Source organism: Mercurialis annua, linkage group LG2 (genome assembly GCF_937616625.2).
Source record: "Mercurialis annua linkage group LG2, ddMerAnnu1.2, whole genome shotgun sequence".
NCBI lineage: Eukaryota > Viridiplantae > Streptophyta > Magnoliopsida > Malpighiales > Euphorbiaceae > Mercurialis > Mercurialis annua.
Genome location: NC_065571.1, coordinates 48,396,829 through 48,423,010, shown reverse-complemented (window position 1 = coordinate 48,423,010; position 26,182 = coordinate 48,396,829). Strand labels below are relative to the sequence as shown.

The window sequence follows — 26,182 nt, the reverse complement described above, 5'->3', positions numbered from 1 at the left end:
TTAAGGTCTCCCGCCATAATTGTTTCCTTGCCCTTGGTTGTTGTGATAAGGAACTTGTTGTTGACGCCTATTCCCACTTTGAAGGCTAGGACCCGCTTGTTGGTGCGCTCGAACATTGCCTTGTCCCTCTTGATTTCTCCACCCAAAATTAGGATGGTTCCTCCATCCGGGATTATAGGTATTAGAGTAGGGATCATTCCCTTGCCTTTGACCTCCCACATAGCTCACTTGTTCACTCCACGCTTGTCCTGTGGCATAACACTCACCACTACTAGGATTGAAGTCCCCACAATGTTCACATCCCACTTGGACATATGCCACCGGAGCATTCCGGGGGTTCACTTGCTTCTTCAAGGCATCGACTTGGCTTTGCAAAGATGCATTCATGGCCTTTATGGCTTCGAACTCTTTTGATTGGTCAAGTGTCATCAATGCTTTTTGAGCCGGAGGCCTTCTTCTTTCCGAGGACCAATTGCTACTCACCATAGCCAATTTCTCAACCAACTCATTTGCTTCCTCATACGTCTTTTGAATCAAAGAACCTCCCGATGTCGAATCAATGGTAGACCGTGTAATCTCACCCAAACCATTATAGAATATTTGGAGCACATGCTCCCTTGCAAGACGATGATGAGGGACGTGCCTTTGGAGATCTTTGAACCTCTCCCAAGTTTCATAAAGAGATTCCCCCTCATATTGATAATAGTCGATGATGTCTTTGGTCAACTTTGCGGTTCTCCCCATCGGAAAGTACTTATGGAGGAAAGCTTGAGCGAGATCCAGCCAATTATGGATTGATGCATTAGGTAACGAATGAAGCCACAAGCTTGCCTTGTCTCTTAGTGAGAATGGAAACATTCGGAGCTTGATTTGATCGACGGTCACATTATGAAGCTTGTTCGTATCCAACACTCCCAAGAACTTTGCTATATGTTCATTCGGGTCCTCACTTGGTAACCCATAGAATTGGCACCGATTCTCTAGGAGTTGAATCGTGCTAGGCTTGATTTCAAAGGTAGCCGCTCTAACCAGTTGAGCAAAACATCCATATGTGGCATTATCCACATCCGGGAGGAAGAAATCTCCCAAAGTTTGCCTTGGCGGTTGATTGCCTTGAGCTTGAGGGCGGTCTTCCCCTTGGTGATCTTGCCGAATTCTCTCATTGAGTGGATGAGGTGGATGTTGCCTCACTCCATCGACTTGAGGATGATATTGCTCTTCCTCATAATCCTCTTCCCCGTGTTCCATGATAGCGGGTCTACGATTTTCCCGTCTCACACTTCTTTCAAAGTTTCCGAGGTCGTCTTGAAAAGGTTCTAGCGGAAGATTAGCTCTTCGTGTATTGTGCATACACTATAGTTGATCTCCTACACAAACAAGAACAAGCAAACCACACGTAAACCCGAAAAAGGCACAAACAAATAATAGTAACAAAAACAGAAAATAAAACTAAATCGACCAAACTACAACTAATTTCAATCAATCAATAAAAACTCGTCACTCCCCGACAACGGCGCCAAAACCTTGTTGAGAATAAACCCAACTCGTAATACTCGGTAAATACAAGATCGATCCCACGAGAAGTGAAACTTCAAGCGATTGATGAGAATGAAATATAGCCACTATTCAATTCGTTTAGCACTTTGAATATCAAATTGGTTCAAGTATCAATTAAACAACTACCAACAAATAACATAATTTGCAAACAACAAACTAGATTAACAATTATAAAAGACCAAATTGATTAATAATCTTACGGGAATTCGAATGATAAAAGAGGTTTGGAGGTCAACAATCCACCTAGGTCATGCAATCACGGGTATCGGATTTAGGGTTATAAAATGAAGGCCGAGCGTTCTAAATCGCAACTCCCGCTCTCTCGAGCCTCTAAGAGCTACAAAATCACAACTAATCAAGATTAACCTACTCTCGTAACACTAAACATAACTAGAGCAATTGCATCAAATTACAACTCAAGGGCCACTTAATTACTAACCCACTCTCATGGTGTCACTAATTAAGCTTCTATTTAATTAATTCCAATTAATAAATCCTCTCTCAAGGTAAGAATTAATCTAATAACAATACTTAGGTAGCTAATCTAAGCAAGCCTTAGGATCATTAATTAGAACATCAACACAAACCCAAAACCTAACCCAATCATGCATTACTAGGATTCACATTAACCCCCAAACATGGGGTTTAGCCAACCATGGTTAAGATAACAATAATTACTAAGCTATTAACAAACATTAAACATCTACTACTAATCATAATGAGTTAGAAGATAAATACCTTAAGTAGAACTTGTGTGCAAATAGAAACATTCAATAGATAATGAAGCTTGAAGATAATAAATGGACTTGTAGTAAAGGAAAAGCATAAGACTAAAATCTGGAAATTACTGTCAAGAACAACAAGGACAAGTTGAATCTCTATAAGAACAAGAACAAAAGGAAATAAAAGATACTATATTAGGATTGAGAATAAAAGTGTTGTGTGTTTTACCCTAAAAACATAAAAGGCCTTATATAGCCAAGCCAAAAGAGGCAAAATGAAACATCCACTATTACAAATATTTGGCCAAAAGGGGAAATGGGCCTAGCTAGCACACGGACCCCAAAAGGATTTGAATCCAGCTTAATTCTACAGGTCTCGATCGAGAAGTCTTTGTGAGTATGCTTCTCGATCAAGACCCAAAAATGGCGTTCTCTCGGTATATTTTGGAGACCCTGGTCTCAATCGAGAAGCTTATAACATGAGGCTTCTCGATCGAGACCTGCCTTAAAACAAGCTTCTCGATTCTGCAACACCTTGTCTCGATTGAAACCTTGGTAAAACCTTGGGTTTCTTTAATCTATCACTCTAGCTTCCGTCTTTTAGATTTCTTTGATACTTCGCCCTTTTATTGTCCAAAACCTTCACATTCGCTCTGATTCCCTGAAATTGCACATACACGTAATAAGGCATACAATTGCTTTAAAACCGCATATAAAACATACGAAGCGATGTCAAAAACACTCAAAACGATAGAAGTATTTCACTCCTAGCAAGTACAACCACATGGAAATTAATAATAACTGAAACATCTCATTTCATTAAAAAGAAAAAAACATAAAAGACAAATATCAGTAATTAAATTTCAAAACACCATTCATGAGTATTCCAGCATGTACTTCATCAGCAACTCCATTAATTCACAGAATTAGGAGAAAGCTCACACTTCAGCTTGTTGTTGGGGTTGCATTTGAAGAGCAGCTTCTTCAGCGGGTTGTTGAAGTTGCATTTGAAGAGCATCTTGAACCCAAGCTTTCTCTTCTGCCAAATAATTAGTAATTGACACACCCATGAAAACAATAACACCCAAAGAAGCTAAAGTAGCAATATAAATAGAGTCTTTTTTATCATTTCTGTTTGCTAAACCTAAACAAACATAAAAATCAAAAAATAAAACAACACTTATTATAAATGTTTCTGATTTAAAAATTAAATAAAGACCTAAATAAAAAAAACCTAATGCTGCAAATCCTCCTACAAGATGTAAATTTATATTGGACCCAATAATTCTATAAATATAACCCCCCACCACAAATAACTATATTATATAATAATTTGGAAATGGATTTAAGTCTAAGAAGCCATATATAAAGTTGTTTGAAAATGAGCAATCCGCTCTATTAAGCTATTGTAGCAAATGTTTCCTTCAAAATACCCAACCAAAAAGTTCACAATGCTTCCATTACGATCAGCATAAAGAACTTAAAAAGTGAAAGAATAATAAAAAATGAAAGGAAACAGAAATAAACAGGGTCACTCATTTCAGGGTAATGTGGGTCGACCTTATATTGCTTAGAATGGAAACTCATCACTACAATAAGATATATACATGAGGCAGTCACCAAACAAAAAGAGAAGATCTTCATGCCTTCTGACATTTCATTAACATGTTCAACTTGTTGAATTTGAAGAGGAGGAGGAGGATCCATTTTTTTAGAATGATTGAAAGAGTTATAAAATTTGAGAGAAATCAGTAAAGAATGTGAAGGGTGAAGATGGGAGGGAGGAGAAGCAGTATTAATAATCGGGTCACTAGTGGATAATTTTCACCCACCGTCCTTAAACTTTGCTCTATTTCCCCCAACCGTCCCTAAACTTTAATTCATATCCCAATTATTCTTATACTTTAATTTAATATCCCAACCATTTATGTTGTCTATTTTTTTTTTAACTCTGTTAATTTTTGTTGTTGTGGCACTAACTAGAAAGTTTCCAGTGATTTATATTCCATTTACATTTTTTGTTTAGATTCTTTTAATAAAATTATTTTTTAATTAAATATTATTTTAGTTCCACACAATTACGGGGATATACTAATGAGAGTAATAAAGTTAAGGTTAATGAGCAGAGCCTGTTTTACGTAAATGAGTACTGTACATCACATCACATTAGCAAGCCGACACAAGATAATTGATTAACACACTCTTTTTTATTTGGGTTAATTCCTAAAAAAATCACGAACTTTACACGAAGTTTCATTTTAATCATGAACTTTAAAAGTTGTCATTTAAAGGCACGAACTTTCATTTTGTTTCAAATCTATCATTTCAGTGTATTTTTGTTGACTAAATTCTTTAATAAATCATTAATGAAAGACCCAAATTATAAATCGACATTAAATCTTATTATCTTTTAGTTATAGTATATAGGATTAGGAATTTTTGGTTCGATAAAATACATCGGATTTTACTTTGGCGATAGATTTGAAACAAAATGAAAGTTCGTGCCTTTAAATGACAACTTTTAAAGTTCATGATTAAAATGAAATTTCGTGTAAAGTTCGTGATTTTTTTAGAAATTAACCCTTTTTATTTTTTGTTATCTTCTTGTCAAATCAATGAGCACCTATAACCTATTCCATGCAAATTTCCAGCCTAATAATATATTTTATCTTTTTTATTTGACTATATATTTTCTATTGTTTTCCTTAAACGTGATGCATAAGTTAATTACTTATTCATGATGATAATGCTCTAATCTGAACCTCTACATATACCATATTTTTTCTGTGATGAATCATGTTTTTGTTGAGCATATTTGGTTCACATTTGATTAAATATTGTGCTATAATTTTAATTTTTTATAATAGTGACTGTTGAATTGTAATTTGATATAATAAAAAATAAAAATATAAAATCTGATATAAAAAAAATACTAAAAATTAAGAAAACAGTACAAGCACATGGAAATTAATAATAACCGAAACATCTCATTTCATTAAAAAGCAAAAAAACATAAAAAAACAAATATCAGTCATTAAATTTCAAAGCACCATTAATGAGTATTCCAGCATGTACTTCATCAGCAACTCTATTAATTCAAAGAATTAGGAGAAAGCTCACACTTCAGCTTGTTGTTGGGGTTGCATTTGAAGAGCAGCTTCTTCAGCGGGTTGTTGGGGTTGCATTTGAAGAGAAGCTTGAACCCAAGCTTTCTCTTCTGCCAAATAATTAGTAATTGACATACCCATAAAAAAATAACACCCAAAGAAGCTGAAGTAGCAATATAAATAGAGTATTTTATATCATTTCTTTTTGCTAAACCTAAACAAACACAAAAAAACAGCCCTTATTATAAGTGATTCTGATTTAAAAATTAAAAAAAGACCTAACGAAAGAAACCCTAATGCTGCAAATCCTCCTACAATATGTAAATTTATATTGGACCCTATAATTCTATAAATATAACCACCACCCCCGCCCCCACCCACCCCCCACCCCACACAAATAACTATATTATATAATAATTTGGAAATAGATTTAAGTTTAAGAAACCATAAAGTGGTTTGAAAATGAGCAATCCACTTTATTAAGCTATCGTAGCAAACGTTTCCTTCAAAATACCCCCAAAAAGTTCACAATGCTTCCATTACGAAAAACATAAAGAACATAAAAAAGTGAAAGAATGATAAAAAAGAAAAGGAAACAGAAATAAACAGGATCACTCATTTTAGGGTAATGTGGGTAGACCTTACATTGCTTAGAATAGAAACTCATCACTACAATAAAATATATACATGAGGCAGCCGCCAAACAAAAAAAAAGATCTTGATGCCTTCTGACATTTCATTAACATGTTCAACTTGTTGAACTTGAGGAGGAGGAGGAGGATCCATTTTCTTTGAGTGATTGAAAGAGTTATAAAATTTGAGAGAAATCAGTAAAGAAGGTGAAGGGTGAAGATGGGAGGGAGGAGAAGCAGTATTAATAATCGGGTCACTAGTGGGTAATTTTCACCCACCGTCCTTAAACTTTGCTCTATTCCCACAACCGTCCCTAAACTTTAATTCATATTTCAATTATCCTTATACTTTAATTTAATATCCCAACCATCCATGCTGTCTATTTTTTTTAACTCTGTTAATTTTTCTTGTTGTGGCACTGACTAGACAGTTTCCAGTGATTTATATTCCATTTACATTTTTTGTTTAAATTCTTTTAATAAATTTGTTTTAATTAAATATTATTTTAGTTCCACACAAATACGGGGATATACTAATGATAATAATAAAGTTAAGGTTAATGAGCAGAGCCTGTTTTACGTAAATAAGTACTGTGTACATCACATCACATTAGCACGCTGACACTAGATAATTGATTAACATACTCTTTTTTATTTTTTGTTATCTTCTTGTCAAATCAATGAGCAACTATAACTCATTCCATGCAAATTTCCAGCCTAAAAATATATCTTATCTTTTTTATTTGACGGTATATTTTCTATTATTTTCCTTAAACGTGATGCATAAGTTAGTTACTTATTCATGATGATAATGCTCTAATATGAACCTCTACATAAATTCAGTGTTTAAAAAAATTATGTTAACCATATTTTTTGTGTGACGAATCATGTTTTTGTTGAGCATACTTGGTTCACATTTGATTAAATATTGTTGTATTTAAGTGAAAATTGAAAAATAAAGAAAGTGCATTTTTCCCACATTGCTTGGGTGAGAACCAACTAATATGTTTATAAGGGCAAGGTTTGCCATTTGGGTTTGGGCCCTAAGGGGTACCCAATTTTGTGAATGGGTAAGGAGTTAAATCCTTCCCGATTAACCACACACGCGCGCCGTCTGTCCGTCCGGCCGATTGGCCGGTTTGGTTTGGTTTGGTTGGTTGGGTTCAAGCACTATTATTATTTTTTGATAATATTTTATTCACAACATAAAACATGTCCAGATACAAAGAGACCTTTCAGATTTGTAACTCTTGTAACTCCTTCATTTATAGCCACGTTTTTTCCAAATAAATTTTTCTTTTCAGTTTTGGCTGTTTTATCCTGAAGGCGACTGTGGTTGACAGACTACTTGGACCAAGAGAGGCAGAGCCGCGAAACGTCTTAAAGAAACCGACCTAGTCCGCGACTCAGCCAGTAACATCAATGTTTGATATTTTTATTATTCTGTACTTTTATCAAATTGTACTAACAGATTTAAGAGTGTTCAGTTTCTGCCATGGATACTATTGATGTTGCTGGTTCGAACTCCACTGCTTTTGACGCTAACAAACCCTTCCGTTTTGAAGGTTTACACCTCAAGCGTTGGAGGCAGAAAACTGAGTTTTTCCTAACAATGAAAAAGGATGTTTCTGTTTTGACTATGGATATGCCTGTTGGTGATGAATTTACTCTTGATGAAGAAAAGAAAAACATAATGCTGATTTGCAACAATGGATGATGAATGATTATCTGTGAAAAAATTTCATTCTTAATGCACTCAATGATGATCTGTATGACTACTACAACAATGACAAAACTGCCAAGGAGATTTGGGAGGCACTGCAGAAAAAATATGACACTAAGGAGGCTGAAACAAAAAAATATGATGTCAGTCGCTATCTCAAATATCAAATGACGGATGACAAATCTGTCGAGGCGCAGTCTCATGAGTTGCAGAAAATTGCTCATGAAATCATCTCTGAAGGTATGGTTCTCGATGAACAATTTCAAGTTGCTTTTTTAATTGATAAGTTACCTCCTTCGTGGAAGGATTTTAAGAACTCTCTCAGGCACAAAACTAAAGAGTTTTCATTGGAAAGTTTGATTACTCGCCTTCGAATTGAGGAAGAGACAAGGAAACAGGACCAGAGAGATGAGGTGATTGTTGTTTCAAACAACACTAGAAAGTTTGGTTCGGCGAATCTGAAGTCAAATAGCAAAAAATTTAAGAATCAGAATCGCAATTCGAACACAAGCCAAAATGTGAACCGTAATAAAAATCAAAATGGCAATCCTCCAAGGAACCATAATGTGAGACAACAACCACATGTCAGAAATGACTTGCCACAATTTATGTGCTTTAGCTGTGGGAAACCAAGTCATATGGAACACAAGTGTCGGAATAGGCCAAATACTGCCCCGCAGGCTAACCTGACTAAAGAGCCGTTCACGGCTATGATTACTGAAATGATGGCTGAGATCAACCTTGTCGGTGGATCAAATGGGTAATGGGTAGACACCGGCGCTATCGTGCTATGTTTAAAACATACACTACTGTTGATGGTAAGAAAGTGTTGTTGGGTGATACTCACACCACTATTGTTGCTGGTATTGGTAGTGTCGAACTGAAATTTACCTCAGGGAAGACACTAATCTTGAAGGAGGTGATGCACACTCCTATGATGAGGAAAAATCTGGTGTCTGGCTATCTTCTCAACAAGGCAGGGTTTTTTCAAACTATTGAGGGAGATTTGTACACCATTATTAGAAATGATATTTTTGTGGGAAAGGGTTATGCTTGTGAGGGTATGTTTAAGTTGAATGTTGAAGTTATCAATAAAGTTGTTGATTCTGTTTACTTGGTGTGTGATTTTAATATTTGGCATTCTAGACTCTGTCATGTGAATAAAAGAATAGTTAGCAATATGAGCACCCTGAGATTAATTCCTAAATTAAACCAAACTGAGTTTGAAAAATGTGAATTCTGTAGTTTAGCGAAAATAACTAAAACTTCACATAGATCAGTCTTTAGAGAATCTGAACCTTTAGATTTAATACATTCTGACATATGTGAACTTGATGAGACTTTGACCAGGAGTGGTAAACGTTATTTCATTATTTTTATTGATTATTGTTCTTATTTCACATATGTGTATTTGATGAAAAATAAAAGTGATGCACTTGACATGGTCAAGTTATTTGTTTCAGAAATTGAAATTCAATTCAATAAGAAAATCGAAAGATTTCGAAGTGACAGAGTTAGAGAATATGAATCAAGCTTGTTTATAGAATTCTATAACTCGCATGGTATTGTACATGAAAGGACTGCACCATATTCACCTGAAATGAACGGTAAAGCCGAGAGAAAAAATAGAACATTTACCAAAGTTGTGGTGTCTCTTTTATTGAATTCTGGTGCTGCACCTTATTGGTGGGGAGAGATTCTGTTGACTGTTTGTTATGTGCTCAACCGAGTTCCGAAATTAAACAGTAAGATTTCTCCTTATGAGATAATAAAGAAAAGAAAACCAAATTTGTCTTATTTGAGAACTTGGGACTGTTTAGCCTATGTTCAGATTCCTGACCCGAAAAGAATAAAATTAGCAAGTAGAGCCTATGAATGTTTATTCATTGGGTATGCAGTCAATAGTAAAGCCTGTAGATTTTTTGACTTGACTGCACGAGTGATTATTGAATCTGTGGATGCTGATTTTTATGAACAAAAATTTCCTTTTAAATTGGCAAATTGTGGGGGCGAATCATCCAGTAATACTCCTGTGGTAAGGAGTAGTAAGATTACTAATGATACAGAACCAGAGGTCAGAAGAAGTAAAAGAGCAAGAACTTTGAAAGATTATGGTTCTGATTTCCATGTCTACTCCTTAGAGGAGGATCCTGATAATCTTCAGGAAGCTTTAACTTCTCTAGATTTTGATCTCTGGCAAGAAGCCATAAACGACGACATGAATTTGTTAGTTACCAATAAGACGTGGCATTTATCTGATCTGCCTCCCGGTTGCAAAGCCATTGGTTGTTGTCACAATTCAAAACCGAGGGCCGAGATCGGCGCTAGGGAATGGGAGTGGTAACTCTGAAACCTGTAGCAAGGCTAAAATCACTATAAATTTTTCGCAACTAATTTAAACATTTCAATGTATAAATATATACTCTTCGATCTATACGATACATGTGGGCATTCAACTTCCGTACCTCGTACGTACTGGCCCGTCTATCGATCTATACAAAAATGTTGTTAACATAAACAACACTATAACGGTCATATAATAAAGTGTAGCCTAACCAGAACATATACACAGCATTCAAGGACCTTACTATACTAGGCCACAACTGGTCACCGTATACTACTGCAGCGTTAAGGAAACTTTGTACTATGCACAAGCCAAAGACTTCTGACACAAAAGAAGTTGATTGTCTGATCCGACTCTAGCCACCTGAAAGGGATAAACATCAACGGGGTCAGCTGAAAGCTGAGTGAGTACACACTACTAATGGTACTACTCAAAATAACATCGCTTTAAAAACAGAACAAGTATATATATGAACATATTATATATTTCAAGTAATTGATCCGATCGAAACCTTAATCTTAATCTTATACAATTTCCTATCGACATCCTACTCATGTCATATCCATTCACATTGTGTCAAATCATTTTAATCAAAGTGGTACGGTCCCGAGATAGTTCGACCGAGTTAACCGCTACCACGTGGCATAGTCCCGAGATAGTTCAACCGAGTTAACTCATGCCACTTCTTAATCCCAAGGTGTGAGTCCCGAGATAGTTCAATCGAGTTAACTCACTAGATACATGTCTTGAGATAGTTCCACCGAGTTAACCTCGTATCTATCACATATAATCCTCCTCATTCCCAAACATAGTCATCATATAATGAGCTCATATCAAACATTTTCAAGTACAAACATCTATCGATACTAATTCTATGACTGACCCGGACACTGGTGATCACACAGCCTATTGACGCCCAATAGGTAGCTCGTATCCCACAGATCATATGCTAGTTTTCACAAACAACATAATCGATAATTCGATATACAAACCATATATATATAACCATAAGATAATATGTCATGCGATGCAATATAATACTTATATATAGTATAGCACACAATAAATATACTTAAAATACGCATGAGTAGCATGTACTCACCGCTTACTATCCATAATCTTCGAAAATAGCGAAGCGATGTCACATTCGTCACGTCCCGGGTCCCGTTGGTAGTCTCCTTTGTCACGACCCAATCTCGTGGGCTGAGACCGGCGCTAGGGAATGGGAGTGGTAGCTTCGAAACCCGTAGCAAGCCTGAAACCCCTGTAAATTTTTTGTTTTTAAAAACGTTATGATTAACAATTTAGAATAACAGTTGCAAACAGATTCAATATTGCATATTTGAAACATAATCATAACGCATAAAGTGTTTTCATAAAACATATTACCCCATTTATAAACATCAGAGTTAAAACGCTTTAACTACTTATCTATACATTAAATATAGAATACTAGACTACTGCGGACTTCTAAGATGTAAAATCTTCTTTGCATGTCTTGTATAAAATGACTCCTAAAAAAATAAAACTTCGAAAGCCTTCATTGAATCCCTCTGAACTTTCCTGTAAAAATTTGATGGAGAACGGGGTCAGAAATATAAATATTTCTGAGTGAGTTTACAATATTACTAATAAATATTACGTAAAGGCTAAAATACTTTAAAGTCCCTTTACGTAAAATGAAGTCTTTAGAAAACATTTACAAAACTCTTTTTATTTAAACTCACTATATAAAACCCCTTTTTAATAACTTGGTAATATTTATACAAAATATTTTGAAAGTCAATATAATCATAATAGTTCATAAACTATAACTATTGACTTATAACCACTTTAATTTAACCTCACTCGTATGACATTGGTAGCAAAGTTATCCTACGTATTTAATTCACTTAACGTTGTTAGCTAAACTAGCTGACGTAGCTCATATGTCTGACATCGTTAGCAAAGCTAACCATGTGACTTAATCGCCTAATATTGCTAGCTAAATTAGCTGACGTATCACATACGTCTGACATTGTTAGCAAAGCTAACAGGTATGTCCTATTCGCCTGACATTGATAGTAAGGCCAACCGATGTATACTGTACGCCTGACATCGATAGCGAAGTCAACCGATGTATATTGATAGCAAAGCTAACCGATACTTTTTGGTCGCCTTACATCGATAGCAAAGCCAACCGGTGTATTCTGTACGTATTATACTAATCGCTCTCACAATCTTAGTATAATAGTAAATATTTAACTTCACCGGTAAGATAAGTCTTAACTTAAACTATGCTCTAGTTCGAACACTGAATAGTAACATATAATAGGCACAAATTTAATCATACTAACAAAATATGATTAACCATGAGGTAATACATTATTATTGTGTCTCGTCCTGATAACACATATTGCGTTAACCACATATCTTTATTATTAAGGATTCTTTTCATATGTTATATAAATTTATATTTGTTTATTATTTATTATTGTTGTGTATCTTATTTTATCATTTCTTTTACCTTATATAAAATATCTTTATTACATTTAAGGTATTAACAAACACAACATATTTATAAATAAATAACAAACAAATCCATATAAAACATACATACGTATATTTTCCAAATATAACACATATCACGTTGCAATTCGTATAGCCGATAGTATATAAAATACTTGGATTTACGAATATCGAAAAGTAATAGAGTATACTCACAACTTGCTTATCCAATACTTTGCTACTTTAACTTCTTGCGTCTGAAGTCTTAGCCTGGTCGTATCTAAACATTTAATCAAATGTTAATATCGGAGTACGACTAACTTTAAAACTCTAGTTTCTTGATTCCTATATTTAATAAAATCGTATAACTTTATTAAGTTATACTTATCGTCCTTTAATTGATTTATATAACCCATAATTTAATTAAAACGTCTTATCGTTTTAATAATTTTAATACTTTTCCTATTAGTATTCATTTAACTCTTTTGAACGTCCAAAACTACGTTTTTATCGTCCATTTAAATCGAATTTAATGACCGATTTGAGGTAGGGCGACAATACAATAATCCCATTTAGAAAATGTTGTGTGGTCTCATAAAAGGAGGTGTGCGATCGCACAGACGGGCTGTGCGTTCGCACACCATAAAAATGGTGTGCGTTCGCACACCATGGTTTGTGCGAACGCACAGCATTGCTGTGCAGCGCACAGCCTCGGGGTCCGCTCCCCGGGCTATTCCGACCTAGTTTCGACGTCCGAAACCGTCCAAAAACATCAAACCAATTTGAATTCGAAAATCTAAACATTAAATTAATGAGAAACTCAATCGGTTCGATACGGTTAACGTAATTTCTTCGATTATAAACCGTTTTATATATAATTGAATTCAAATTCGTGATTATTACCACGTCTACTTGCGGATTACCGAAGAAATCGGAGTCGAAAACGAGAATCAGAGTCGAAAACGATGAAAGAACGAGGTTAGGGCATCGTTTCTCTGTTACTGTCGAAGAATATGAACAAATGAACAAGCTGCTGTTCATTTGATCAAATGACCACTTTGGCCCCTAGCTCAATTTCGCACTTTAATCCAAATTCTTAATTATCGTCCGCACTAAAACGGACAACGAACTCATTTTATAAAATTTTAATCATGAATTCCACAATTCGTAAATAGAATAAAAATCACAGAACCTATATTTTATTTTTAATAAATCATTTAAGATTTATTAGGGCTAAATTAGACCCACTTAATAAAATAAACTACGTCCAAATTTCATAAAATTTTGACGATACCTTCCTAAAATTATTTCGCGAATATTGACATCAAAATATTCGCTCGGGACTTATAAATTATTTTATTTTAATTTTTCAAGCTTTATTAGTCTCGTTTAAATTCGATTATTAAAATTTAAATTCGCAAATTTAAATTTTAAAAACCTATAACCATGATATATTTTTAGGGACAATTATAAATTAAATTTAATTGTAAATTCAATTTAATTTATATACTCCCAGTTTATTAAATCACTTCCTGTGATTTAAATTTTACGACCTAAAATTGTCAAACTTGACTTTTATTCCTCGATAAACAAAATAGGTATTTTACGAAGATTTTTCTTAGTATTCGAACCTCGAAATATTATTTTTAATATTTTAATTATCCAAATTTGACTTCGTGCCATATTTTATTCACTTAAAATTACGGGGTATTACATTCTCCCCTCCGTATAAAAATTCATCCTTGAATTTAAAATCTTTGCCACATACTTTAAATCACTTCCTAACACATAAAGATCAACTACTTTGATCGCATATTGCCTACTTATAGCACTAACATAGTATTTATACAATTTTTCTTATCGTATATACTTTCCTAATTCATACTTTCCTAATTCATAGTTATGTTAAGCTTTTTATATATAATATATATATATATATATATATATATATATATATATATATATATATATATATACAATCTGGTTGGACCGAAAAGCTTAATTCCCAATTTGCAGTCAACAAATTCAACATCGAAACGTGGATGCCGGCATGTGACTATGTACACAGTATCCATGAATCCTTTTTCCTAACAGCTTTGTAGTTGTGCGGAATAGCCTCTCGAAAACGTAGCATTTGAGTATGTTTGGCGTAAGAACTTTGATATTTTCCATCCAATAATATCTTTCTTTGATTTTCTCCATAATGACGCTCCTAGCTGAAAAAAATGTAAATGTATTGAAAAATACAAAGCTGCTTAGTTTGCAATTACAATTGAGCAAATAACGCACCTTGAATGTTAGCTTCGCCTATATTTTTTGCAGACTGGAAAAAACAAATCATGCAATAGAAAGGAAAAATATAGTTGTTAGTGGCATGTGTAATTCAGAGAACATGGTATTTATATTATTTATTGTGGGAGTGTATGGTAAAGCGAAAAGAAAATTGGGTGGACAACAACCATCTCTGTAATTGATTAGTCATTGATAGCACTAGACGACACATTGAGTGGAACCCCGGATTTCAAGCTGATTGTTAAGATTGTGTACCAAAAATGCATATTTATTTCATAGCATAGCTGTAATACTGGCAAGAAGACTAACTTCAAAGTTGGCCGACATTATATTATTAAATAGAGGAGTATCTCGTAATTTTTTTAAAAAACATACCCTGCAATTATATTTAGAAAAACACGTCATGCATACATACAGTGTACAATTAAGTTTATTTCAGTAAATACCAACGTCATTTCCGTCTTGAACAATTATATTTTGAATCATAATTTTTATCGAGCACATACAAATATATTTTAAATAGCACATTAACAAATATAACCGAGCAAATAGGTGTAAAACAACAATTAAATGTCCAAGTAAAAAAGAAAGATATGGGAAACTGCATCGCCATGAAACTGGGATGCAAACAAATAATTCTTCGTAAATCCCCAGTTTTATATTCGACCACAATATCACGATTCTTGTCATAATAACCGAAATCCCCAACTAAAAGTCTAGCAATTTCACTCGCTACTAGAGCAGCGTATTGATCAGTGTCATATTCTCTTCGACCAACTAACTTCAATTTTATTGGCACTAAAGAATCTTCAATAAATCTATCTCGCGTCATTCTAAATGATTTAGCAATGTCGTTGCATTCATTAAACATTTCGATAAGTCTATTGATAATTGTTTCATCAATCGAATTTGAAGAACTATATGATCAAAGCATGATATTCGATTACCAACTTCGTTAATTGTATCAAAAACATACAGCTGGGCAAATTTAGGCTTCTCCCCATTGACTGGCAAAAGAGAACCTATTGCATGATAATTATGCCCACTAATACGGAATACATACGGTCCTGATTTTTTATTAATGTCGTAATCAATCTTTCCACATGCCGAGGTAAATGCAAACATTGAATTGTAAACGCGAATACATTCACAAAATTTCTTAGATTTTGTATATATTGTGTCATTTAGTAGAGCATCAAGAAAATCCGGGGGTTTTTGCAATGCTGGCAAGCGAACCATGCCTTTTTTACAACACATATTAAACTCTGGCAATTTGCGACCCGCAGTCTATTTTATTGCTTCAGCATGCCAAAAAAGAGCTCCACAATCTGGACATTCGCATTTAGGTCCCTTGTATACATTGACAACCGCGTTTTGTAGCTCTGTCAAATTAACAGGTTCATTGGATTGGGAATTCAGCATCAAATCATGCCGACGCTTGCGTCGTCGCAAAATAAAATGCTTAGACATCTATAACTGTAACTTGACGACCCCTGAAATTATGAAATTCACCATTTAAAGGTAGCATTGTATATTATAATGGCATTCAACATCACAAAAACTACATTAACGTAGTCATGACAGTGTAACCAAACTCTAAGAGCACCATTTATAGAACATGCCTATAATATTTTAGTTTTAAAACGTAAATATTTAAAATATGTACACGAAATGCCGTAAAACCAAACACGACAAATAACTAAACTGATTTTAGAGTCGGAAAGGTAAAGTCAATCCACTCGTCGCCCTGCATGGTAATCGGCATAGCCGACTCAAGTAATTAACACTCCCTGCGTACTGCTTCGTAAAGAGCGCAAAGTTCTCTGTAATTAGGCTTACGCTGGCCTGGAAATTCTGCGCCAAAAACACAGAAAAAACGCTCAATTCGGCGCAGGTATGCAAAACTGGGATCAACAATTCGCAATCCGCAAGCCTCTTCCAAGAATTCCAGATCCAATCTAGATGTTGTTTCCCTTGCATCTCTTACATTGTCCAACACGCAATTACAACTTTATCGACCAAATCTTTTAAATCGAAGATGTCTATATGTGAATGTTACACGACAAAAAAACAAACCGCCCACTGTGTGGTCTGTATCATAAATCGGGGCTGGCATAGATAAGGTTTTCAAGCCACCAACTAATAGTGATTCACAACTTACCGACAGCACGGGCATCTGCACATCACAGAGGTCAACTTAGAAAATCGAGATCGAACAAATAGCGGCGCGATTTGCAGAAACATTATCAAGAATCTGGCGGCTCTGGTAATTACACTGTTTATAATGTCAAAAAATCTTTTGGAGACAGCGCAGGAATAAAGAAATCCTTTGGGTTACAATTAAACGCTATTAAAATAGGTGTGGAACAATCAAAAGACCAATTGCCATGCTAGAACACAGACACAGAGCGCTTTACGCGTGAGGCGCGTAATGTGTCATCCGCACGAAGTGTACTACATGTACCCAATGCTATCGGGAGAGCAGAGTAAGGAAAATGATTTTTTCAACCTTAATGAATGCCTAAACAGTCCAAAACCAAGTCTATTATGTTTACCATTTCTCGTGCACTTTTAATGTTAAAACTAAAGTTATGAGTTTATAAGTTCAATGCTATGTTCCTCGGGCCCAGATATAGATACATGAGTTAGACAAACATACGCATGTCCACCCGGCAACCTTCTAATTTGAAAATACAGATTGCGGATGCAAATTAGACACGTTTTTTGGGACCCGTGTGGTAGTATATTTCTGTGTGTTATGTAATTATGTGAATCACGGACATTTTAATTTTACAAACCTAGGTAATACGCAATGATAAAAAAAACTAATATGATGTAGTACAATTAATAAAGAAACTCACTGGTTTGTTTTGGACAGTCCACTAACTCAGCATGGTGTACGAATTCCAGTAAAAACCTGCGGTTTTGGCAAAAAAACAGGCGGAAATGCTCAAGATGTTTAAAATTGCAATACATCCAACCTAAAACCAAGTCCAATGTAAAACTGAAAGTGTTAATTATCGTAATTGCTTTTATAATCGATAGCAATACGCTGCTATGTGTCGTGGTATAAAAAGGTTAGAGTTTCAAAAATTATTTAAATATTAGATTAATGGAAAACATAAGAAATACACTAATATAACATAAATACAATATACAATAAACAATCTAAACAATAAACTACAAAGCTTATACATATGCCCTCAAATTGTTCTAAAGCAAAGGAAACATGAAGCTGTAGTAATTACGATTTAAGTCTTTTAAATTTTTCCTTTGTGGCCTTGTACCTTTATCAACCCTATGTATAACATAGGGTCTCAACCGCAATGTTCGAGAATAGTGTCCATAGATGTAGTCAAAATTTCCAATCAATGTGTGTTGTAATAATTTATTTGAACGTCGAACTTGTTTTTCGAAAATTCAAGTCCGCATTGGGCAACCAGATCTCTGGCATCGTCTTCGGAAATATTGCTTTCCCCATGGAATTCAGCATTAGTCAAACCCAAGCCAACATCTGTAAATGTTAAAACCACTGTCGCATTCCACAAGAATGTCCCAGACTGCTTACGTACTTTGTAAATATGTGGCGGAAAGTGCAAATTAGATAGCGTAAACATAAGCAAGTAGTCAGACGTCACGATAAGTTGCGGCCTCTAGGTAACATAAATACCCAACTGGTTAAGTTCTGGCAACGGCACCGGAAAGGCGAATCAAAACAAAATCATTTAATGGCAAAATATACAATTAAATATGTAGTTGTTTATTAGTACGCTAATAGACATAAAAAAAGTTAACAGGTAGTAAATATGCCTAATGCATGTCGATGCTAGGCGTTGTGCATAACAACCCGTCAAATTTCGTTAGGACCAGTTGCATTTTAGTATGAAGTAATTGCTAATTTAAAAGTACAGTACCTGCATAAGATGGTTGTATGCTGCTGCGAAAGCCACAAAAAAATTAGAATGGAAACAGAACGCAAAGATAATGACACAGGCAAAGAAAAATAACATCAGGACGAGGATTTGTGCAAGAAGCTCAATTACGCTAACCAATTTATAGTTGTATGGCAAGGCTAGCTTAAATGCAAAAAAATAATTATATTTCTTTTTCTCAGGAAGTGAGAAAAAGAGATAATGCAAAGGAGATACGAAAGGAAAGATTGTCCGTGATCCACGGTGATTAAATGTATGGTTTGGATTCTTTAAAAATTTGTTGTAGGTCTGTCCACACTGCGTGAAGATATAGAGAGTGCCTTTGTCAAGAATGCATTTGTGTATAGAAATATATATATATATATGTGCATAATAGTTAATGAGGAATACATGATATTACCTTGTGTGGTCTGGTTGTGTATAGACGAAGGCACCTGGAACAAAAACAAGACCTTGAGAATAAAGATAATTTGGAGTATATTGACATACCTAATTTATTTTTAAAATCAATATGAAAACAATAAATTTATTAAAAAATTTATATAAAAATTTAATAAATGAGCCCAATTGAACAATTTTTTTGAATAAGATCGTGTTACTTTGAAAACCAAAATGGCCCCCGCAATATTATAAGTCTAGGTCTGCCACTATTCATAGCAATTAAATAAATATTGCAGGGATAATTTCTGATAGTAAAATTGCCATTTTTGATAGTGATATTTCTAATCTTCAATTTTTGATCCGTTACTATTGTCGTAATAAATTGTTATTTGATAAAAGTCAAATTTTATTTAATATGAAATCAATGTCATTATTTTTTGTGAATATTAATTTTCAAAATTAGTAATAGGTCATTAATTAGAGAGTAATTATTTTAAAATATTAAAAGAAATAAAAATATGGAAATTATTGTGAAGAAGAAAATATATTTAAAATAAATGTAAAAATGCCACATTTCAATCATTTGGAATTCTGCATATTAAATGTTGATTGGCAGTGTGTATATACTATATAGACTTTTTTTTTCTATAACAGTGTATAAAATTATCCTAACATTTACCAAAATTAAAAAAACATAAATATGGTATGTAAAAGTAAAATTAACAAAAAAAATATAATATCAACAATTATAATTTTAAAGGAGGTTATAAATAATTAGAATAATATAATCAATATATTAAGAGTTAGCATTAATTAGAGATATAAAATATATAACAATTAAAAAAAATATAGAGTGAATGTGGTATTGTCAATCAAAGAGAGAGAAAATGTCCTGTTTTATATATACTAGTTTCGCATTACGTGCTATGCACGTGCCTCGTAATGTAACTCGTCAATGAGCATATTAGTAAATTTATTATAATTATATCAATTTTTTATTTATAATTAATATTAAATTAGTTAAGAATTTTTGTAAAAGTAAATATAATATATTCCGTTATTAAATCTTTTTCCATACTGAATTTATTATTCTTTTGGTTTTATAATAAGCATAATTAAATAATTAACTTAATTTTATTAATAATATCTTTAAAAATAATAACAAATACAGTATTTTAATTTTGTAGTTTAATCAAACTAAAAGATAGGTATTCCTACTAATTTGGAGATAATTTAACTACCTATTCTAATTAGGATTTTAATTACTATAGTAATTAATTAAATAACTAATTAGTTAATGACTATAAAATCTTTATTTAATAGTAAACTGAAAAGGATTATTCAGTAAATTTGTCTGTCCCCCCCCCCTATCCGTGCTTTTATATATAGTACTAGTTTTTCGCCACATGCTACGCACGTGAGCGATATTCATATGACCCGTTATATATATATATATATATATATATATATATATATATATATATATATATATATAAAAAAAAAAAATTATTGAATATAATATTTAAATAAAATAACCTATTTATTTTTAGGCAACCAATTAGATTTTATGAATACCCATTATATATATTAAACATTAATTTAATTTTTATTTTGTAATAAATTAATTTAAACTTTTTATTAAAATTAAAATTAGTGTATATAAGTAATATTTATGTACTCCGTTATATTAAATATTATTAAATAATGTATTTCCTAACTGAAGAATTCTTTTACCTAAAATGAAATCATAGTATAATCACAGTGATTAAGTTTGTATATACTAAAATTTAGTCCTGTTTTAGGTAATTGAAATTGAATTGAAGTTAAACTCTTAATATTTATCATCTATAAATTTTGAATAGTTTTTTACGTAGAGATTATTTTCCTTTATGATAATTATATGAGTTGGAGTTAAACTCTTCAATAATCTATAATATTTTTATTTGTATTACTCTATTTAAATTTTATTATTTTAATATTAATTATATTCTTAATAAACTCAGTCATTCTTTTTCACTATAAAGAGGAATGTGTTCATACAAAGTAATTTTTAAAATTTTAATTGTTATTAATTTAAAATATAAGAGATTTTAGGTAACACGAGCGAGACAAAACAACGTACTAACCTTTTGATAATATAAATTAATATGTAAAATCAACAAACATATAAACTTATATTAGCTAGAGCCTTCAAAACTGATCTACTTGGATAATTTTTTTTTTTTTTTATGAAAAACAAATAACATAAAGGAAAACTAAAAATTAAATGACTACTCCGCTTCCACCAACTTTTCCCATTTTATCACGCATCATGATATTATCCAAAACTGGAGGCAAATTATTAGTCCAACAATTCTTTGAGTCTGCTAGAGCAGCTAGCTCATGAGCTAATTGGTTCGCTTCTCTACCTACATAACCCCAAGTTATACGCTGACTCCTTAATGTCATTCACAATATCTCCAATCTCATTCAAATAGGCAGATATCCAAGTTCAAGGCATTTATCAACTGAATATTATCACTTTCCACCATAACACTTTTGATACAGAATTCTTTTGCAGCTTTAAACCGGAACAACATTGCTTGCAGCAGGATCCAGGAGACGATTTCCTGCAAACCTTTATATCAACACCCCACATGATTTATTTTGCAAACCTTCATATCTTCAAACCCAGTAATTTTTTTTTCTAGTGCACCCATAATATTATACGGTGTCATTGTTTATATATATATAGAATCACTAAACCAATAAGAATACAAGACTTAAAATATTAGACTTCTACTTAATTAAAACAACTTTACCTAAAATAATTAAGAGTTTGTTTTTAAATTAAATGCATTTTTATTATTAGAATTAGATTTATACTTAACTTCGTAATTTTTTTAATTATTGAAGGCTAATGTTGTAAATTTGCCTGCCCCCCCCCCCCCCCTTCACACTTATAGAATAGTTACTAGCGTTTCGCCACGTGCTACGCACGTGAGCGACATTTATATGACCCGTTATATGTGTTATATATTAATTTGATTATTAAAAAAAACTAATATTTTATAAATTATTTATATATGACCCGTTAAATTAATTTAATAATTAAATTTAAAATTAAAATTAATCGGGAGACGACATTGGCGACGGTGTGTTTGGTTATGGCGACGGGCTGGCCGTCGCCATATTTGCGACACCCTGATCGCTAATATTTTAGCGACCAGAGCTTTTGCGACGGACAAATTCCGTCGCAAATCCGTCGCAAAAGTGTATTTGCGACGGATAATGAGTGAATTGCGACGGAATTTTCCGTCGCAAAACAGCAGATATGCAGTAGTGGGGCAAGCTCATATTTAATTTCATTCTCCTATTAAAAGATAAACGATTAATATTTAGTACTAAATTAATCTCTAGCAATTTTAAATATACGCAAATGAGCGGTACCTATATGACCCGTTATGTATAGTAAATATTATGAAATTATAAGTATAATATTAGTTTTTAATATGTTAATATTTTATACATTATTAGTTGATTTTTTAAATTCAATAAATGAATGTTATATTTTAATTGACAGTGAGTATTATTTTATCAACAAAGCACTTTGACCTTTAATTATAAAACTACATACCTTTCTAATCAGATTTCTAATTAGGTTTTTTTTTTTGATAATAATAATAATATTTCATTAATAGGTAAATAAACGTACAACTTGATCTAAATGTAAGCTAAACAATACATTCAAGAAGTACATAGAGAGTAGGACATCAGTAAAATAGCAGAAATTTATATCTAAATTCTTCAAACGCGTTGACGGAGCTCTTTGGATGTGCAACTCGGCGATCCGCCCGCTCCACTCGGTGATTATTTTAAACCACAAATCGACTCTTTGGTCTTTGTATGAGTCCGATTGATAGAATAATAGAAATAAAAATTCTCTTGATAATACTTTAGATCTACACCCCAAGATAATTTCCATGAAGGAAATAAGAAAATCCACAAAGGGTAAAAATAACTCCACAAAGGAAGACAAAAACTCCATAAAGGAAGAGAAGAAGCACAAAATAAAATTAAAATCTAAAATTATTGAAAGCAAACACTACAATAGAAGAGATTTGAGAGTGAGGGAGGTGATTTTAGACCAAAAAATGGCCAAAATCACCTCCCTTGAAGATATGCGGCTAGGGTTTTAAGTTGAGAGAGTTTTTTTGTTTTTAAGGTAGAGCAATAATTTAAAGAGAGGATAATGAATGATTTCTAATTAGGTTTAGATATGTAAAATACAACTAATTAGACTTCTATTTTGCTACAAACTTACACTAAGTTTATTATTAAATAATTACCTGCTCATGCAAACGTGTATTAGACTTCTACTTAAAAAATGAATTGCGCGTAAACTCTTCCTTATTTATTTATATTATATTATTTAAGCGTAAACTCTTCCTTATTTATTATATTATATTATTTAACCCTTAATGAAACCTATTATCGTAATTTTGCCTGTCCCCCCCCTTCCCACATATAAGATAGTTATTGATAGATAGATTATAGATAGATAGATAGATAAAATCATTTATTGTATTTTTATCATATCTTACTTTATTTTTTAAAGTTTAACTTATGATAAAAAGAAAATGTAAAATATAGTAGCTAGATATACACAGTTAATATTTAATTTTTACAGTTAATAATTTATTGTAAATCTTTTCAAAACTATTTGAATCAGTCAAGCTAATGTTGACAACACTTTAGGAAGTTAGTTAGAGATGCATTTTACATATATAGTAGATATCAAGCCATTATTGTTTGTCATTTTATGCTCTCACTAAAGTGTATATTTTAGAATAATCAAAATGAAATATATAAAAAAAAAACAGCATTAAAAAAGGAAATATATAGAAGTATGGTATTCAAAATGAAATAAATAAAAACATGATCATAATCTGCTAGGCAACTTGTAAGTTCGATCCATGAGCAGCTTCATCATTATCATCGTCATGACCGGCATAGAATCGAAAAGTGGGAAACTCAAAGTTGTTTGTAATAATTAAATGGAGTGCAAAGTTGAGGCACCCAATTGCTGCCAACGTCCAAAATACATAATCCAATCTTCCATCATTGATATTATGAGGTAGCCAGTGTGTGAATTGAAGGAAGATTTGAATGATTAGTATGCTTACAAAACATCCCATTCCAAGTAAGAATGTACGCATAAGAACAGTAGTTATTTCTTCTACTGGCCTTTCCCGACAGTACATTCTGCCGTTTCTTCGGAAATAAAATCCAAACTTAAACCCTAATATTGCTTCGGGTATCATAAGCCAAAAGGCTGACATCGAACTGAGATTGTTTGTGAGATGATTGAGCCTTCGAGACTCGATCACGGCGGACGCTATGAGAGTGAGGATGGTCAAGACATGGGTTAATCCGATGCCCCAGGAGATGCTTAGTTTCTTGCATTTTGGGACTATCAAAAAGTCGATGATAGCTAGCGAAAGGAATATAGTTGGCAGCGAAAAGAATCCGAAACAGCTTGCTGGCATTATAGAGTCCGGTTCGAAGTGCCTGTTCATAGTTAGGGCTTGAAGCGTTATTAGGGAGTTCAACATAATATCAGAGGCGTGCAAGAAAATATCAGTTACAAACAATGGGATAGTTTTAGTCGAGTGGTCATTTTTTGATGAAATCACAGTTTCTTGAGGCTTGCGCAGTCGATATGAGCATGTTCCACACAAAAACAAGATTAATCCCATCACGTTAGTACCGCAACACATTGAAAACCCGAAATTCCAAACTTTTTTTTCTCCTCCCAAACCGATAGCCGTGACGAGGCCTCCAATGGTAACGTAGTTGAAAAAACAAATGCAAGATATGTTCCAACGAGCAGTTGGTGGTTTGTCATACTGATCTCTTTTCAAAAACCCGTAAGAATTAGAAACGGCTACAAATCCTGATAAAGCCAGTGCTATGGATACAAAGACAAGTCCAAATTGATATTTTGTCGGGGTTTCAGATGGCGCATGTACTTGACTTAACATCACCGTGCCCTGCCACATTATACAATTAAATCCGTATTGAGTTAATTACTAAAATATAACGAAATGGCGACTTACGAGAAAGGAGATGACGGAAAAAACCGTAATAATACGGAAAGAGCCAAAGTAGCAGTAATCTGCAACGGCTCCGGCAAGTCCGACCATGTAAACGAAACCGAAAATCAAACAGCAGATTTGAATCGCCGTGATGCTCTTTATATTGTACTCAAACATCAAAAAATATAATAAATTGAGTGACAACCCACAGCCTGTTGTTAAGAAGAGCATTCTAGGCCCTGCAATAAAAATAATATATATATCAGTTTAATGTAGTATTCAATTGGACGAATATATGATGAGTTTTACTTACAAACAAGCCGGCATGCGACATCCCAGCCTCGTCTTTCAAGCTTCACTGATGTTTCTCTAAATCTTTCTTCCATTTCTTTTTCTCTTCAAACTAGTAGTTTTTTTTTTTTACTAATTAATACTAGTATTAATAGTGGAACTGTTCTATTTGAATGAGAGTTCCCATATTTTCGTAACTAATTATATTTTTCTTGTTATCTCAGAGTTTCTACTTCTAATTAAGTTATTTAGATAAGATGTATGTTGATTTAAGTTTTAAAACTTTCAAAGTTTTTTGACTTGTGTAATCTTTGGTTTTGTTCAACGTGATTTTAGGAGGTGTTCTTATTTTTTACCACAAAAAATGAAAAATACTGTAATTGACGTATTTTTAAATATATGGTATAAGCTCTCTATTTTTCATTTTTCACAAGGGTGTGACTCTCCACAAATTCTTAATCGGTTTGTAGGAGGACCACGCCGGAAGCAGCTGCCTATGCGTAGCACGTCGGAATCAGGCTCGTGCAACGCACATCGACAATTACGTGAGTGTGCGTTTGCACGGACAACTTTAAGTCGATTAGAAATTTATTCAACGGGTATAATTGTGTTAAAATATCTAGTGCAAATGAATTAG

General features: G+C 33.2%; 2 protein-coding genes across 2 annotated transcripts; both read right to left on the bottom strand.

Annotated features, from left to right (window-relative positions):
* LOC126668658 (uncharacterized) lies at nucleotides 1–1,248 on the bottom strand. Its single transcript, XM_050361845.2, has one exon. It carries the CDS (start codon nucleotides 1,246–1,248, stop codon nucleotides 1–3), a length of 1,248 nt encoding a protein of 415 aa, XP_050217802.2.
* A 22,793-nt stretch (nucleotides 1,249–24,041) lies between these two features.
* LOC126670097 (protein NRT1/ PTR FAMILY 1.3-like) lies at nucleotides 24,042–25,652 on the bottom strand. The gene is made up of 3 exons (XM_050363753.1): nucleotides 25,568–25,652; nucleotides 25,276–25,493; nucleotides 24,042–25,209 (listed from the first exon to the last, which is right to left on the bottom strand). Exons 1-3 carry the CDS (start codon nucleotides 25,638–25,640, stop codon nucleotides 24,109–24,111), a joined length of 1,392 nt encoding a protein of 463 aa, XP_050219710.1. The 5' UTR covers nucleotides 25,641–25,652; the 3' UTR covers nucleotides 24,042–24,108.
* Nucleotides 25,653–26,182: the final 530 nt, after the last annotated feature.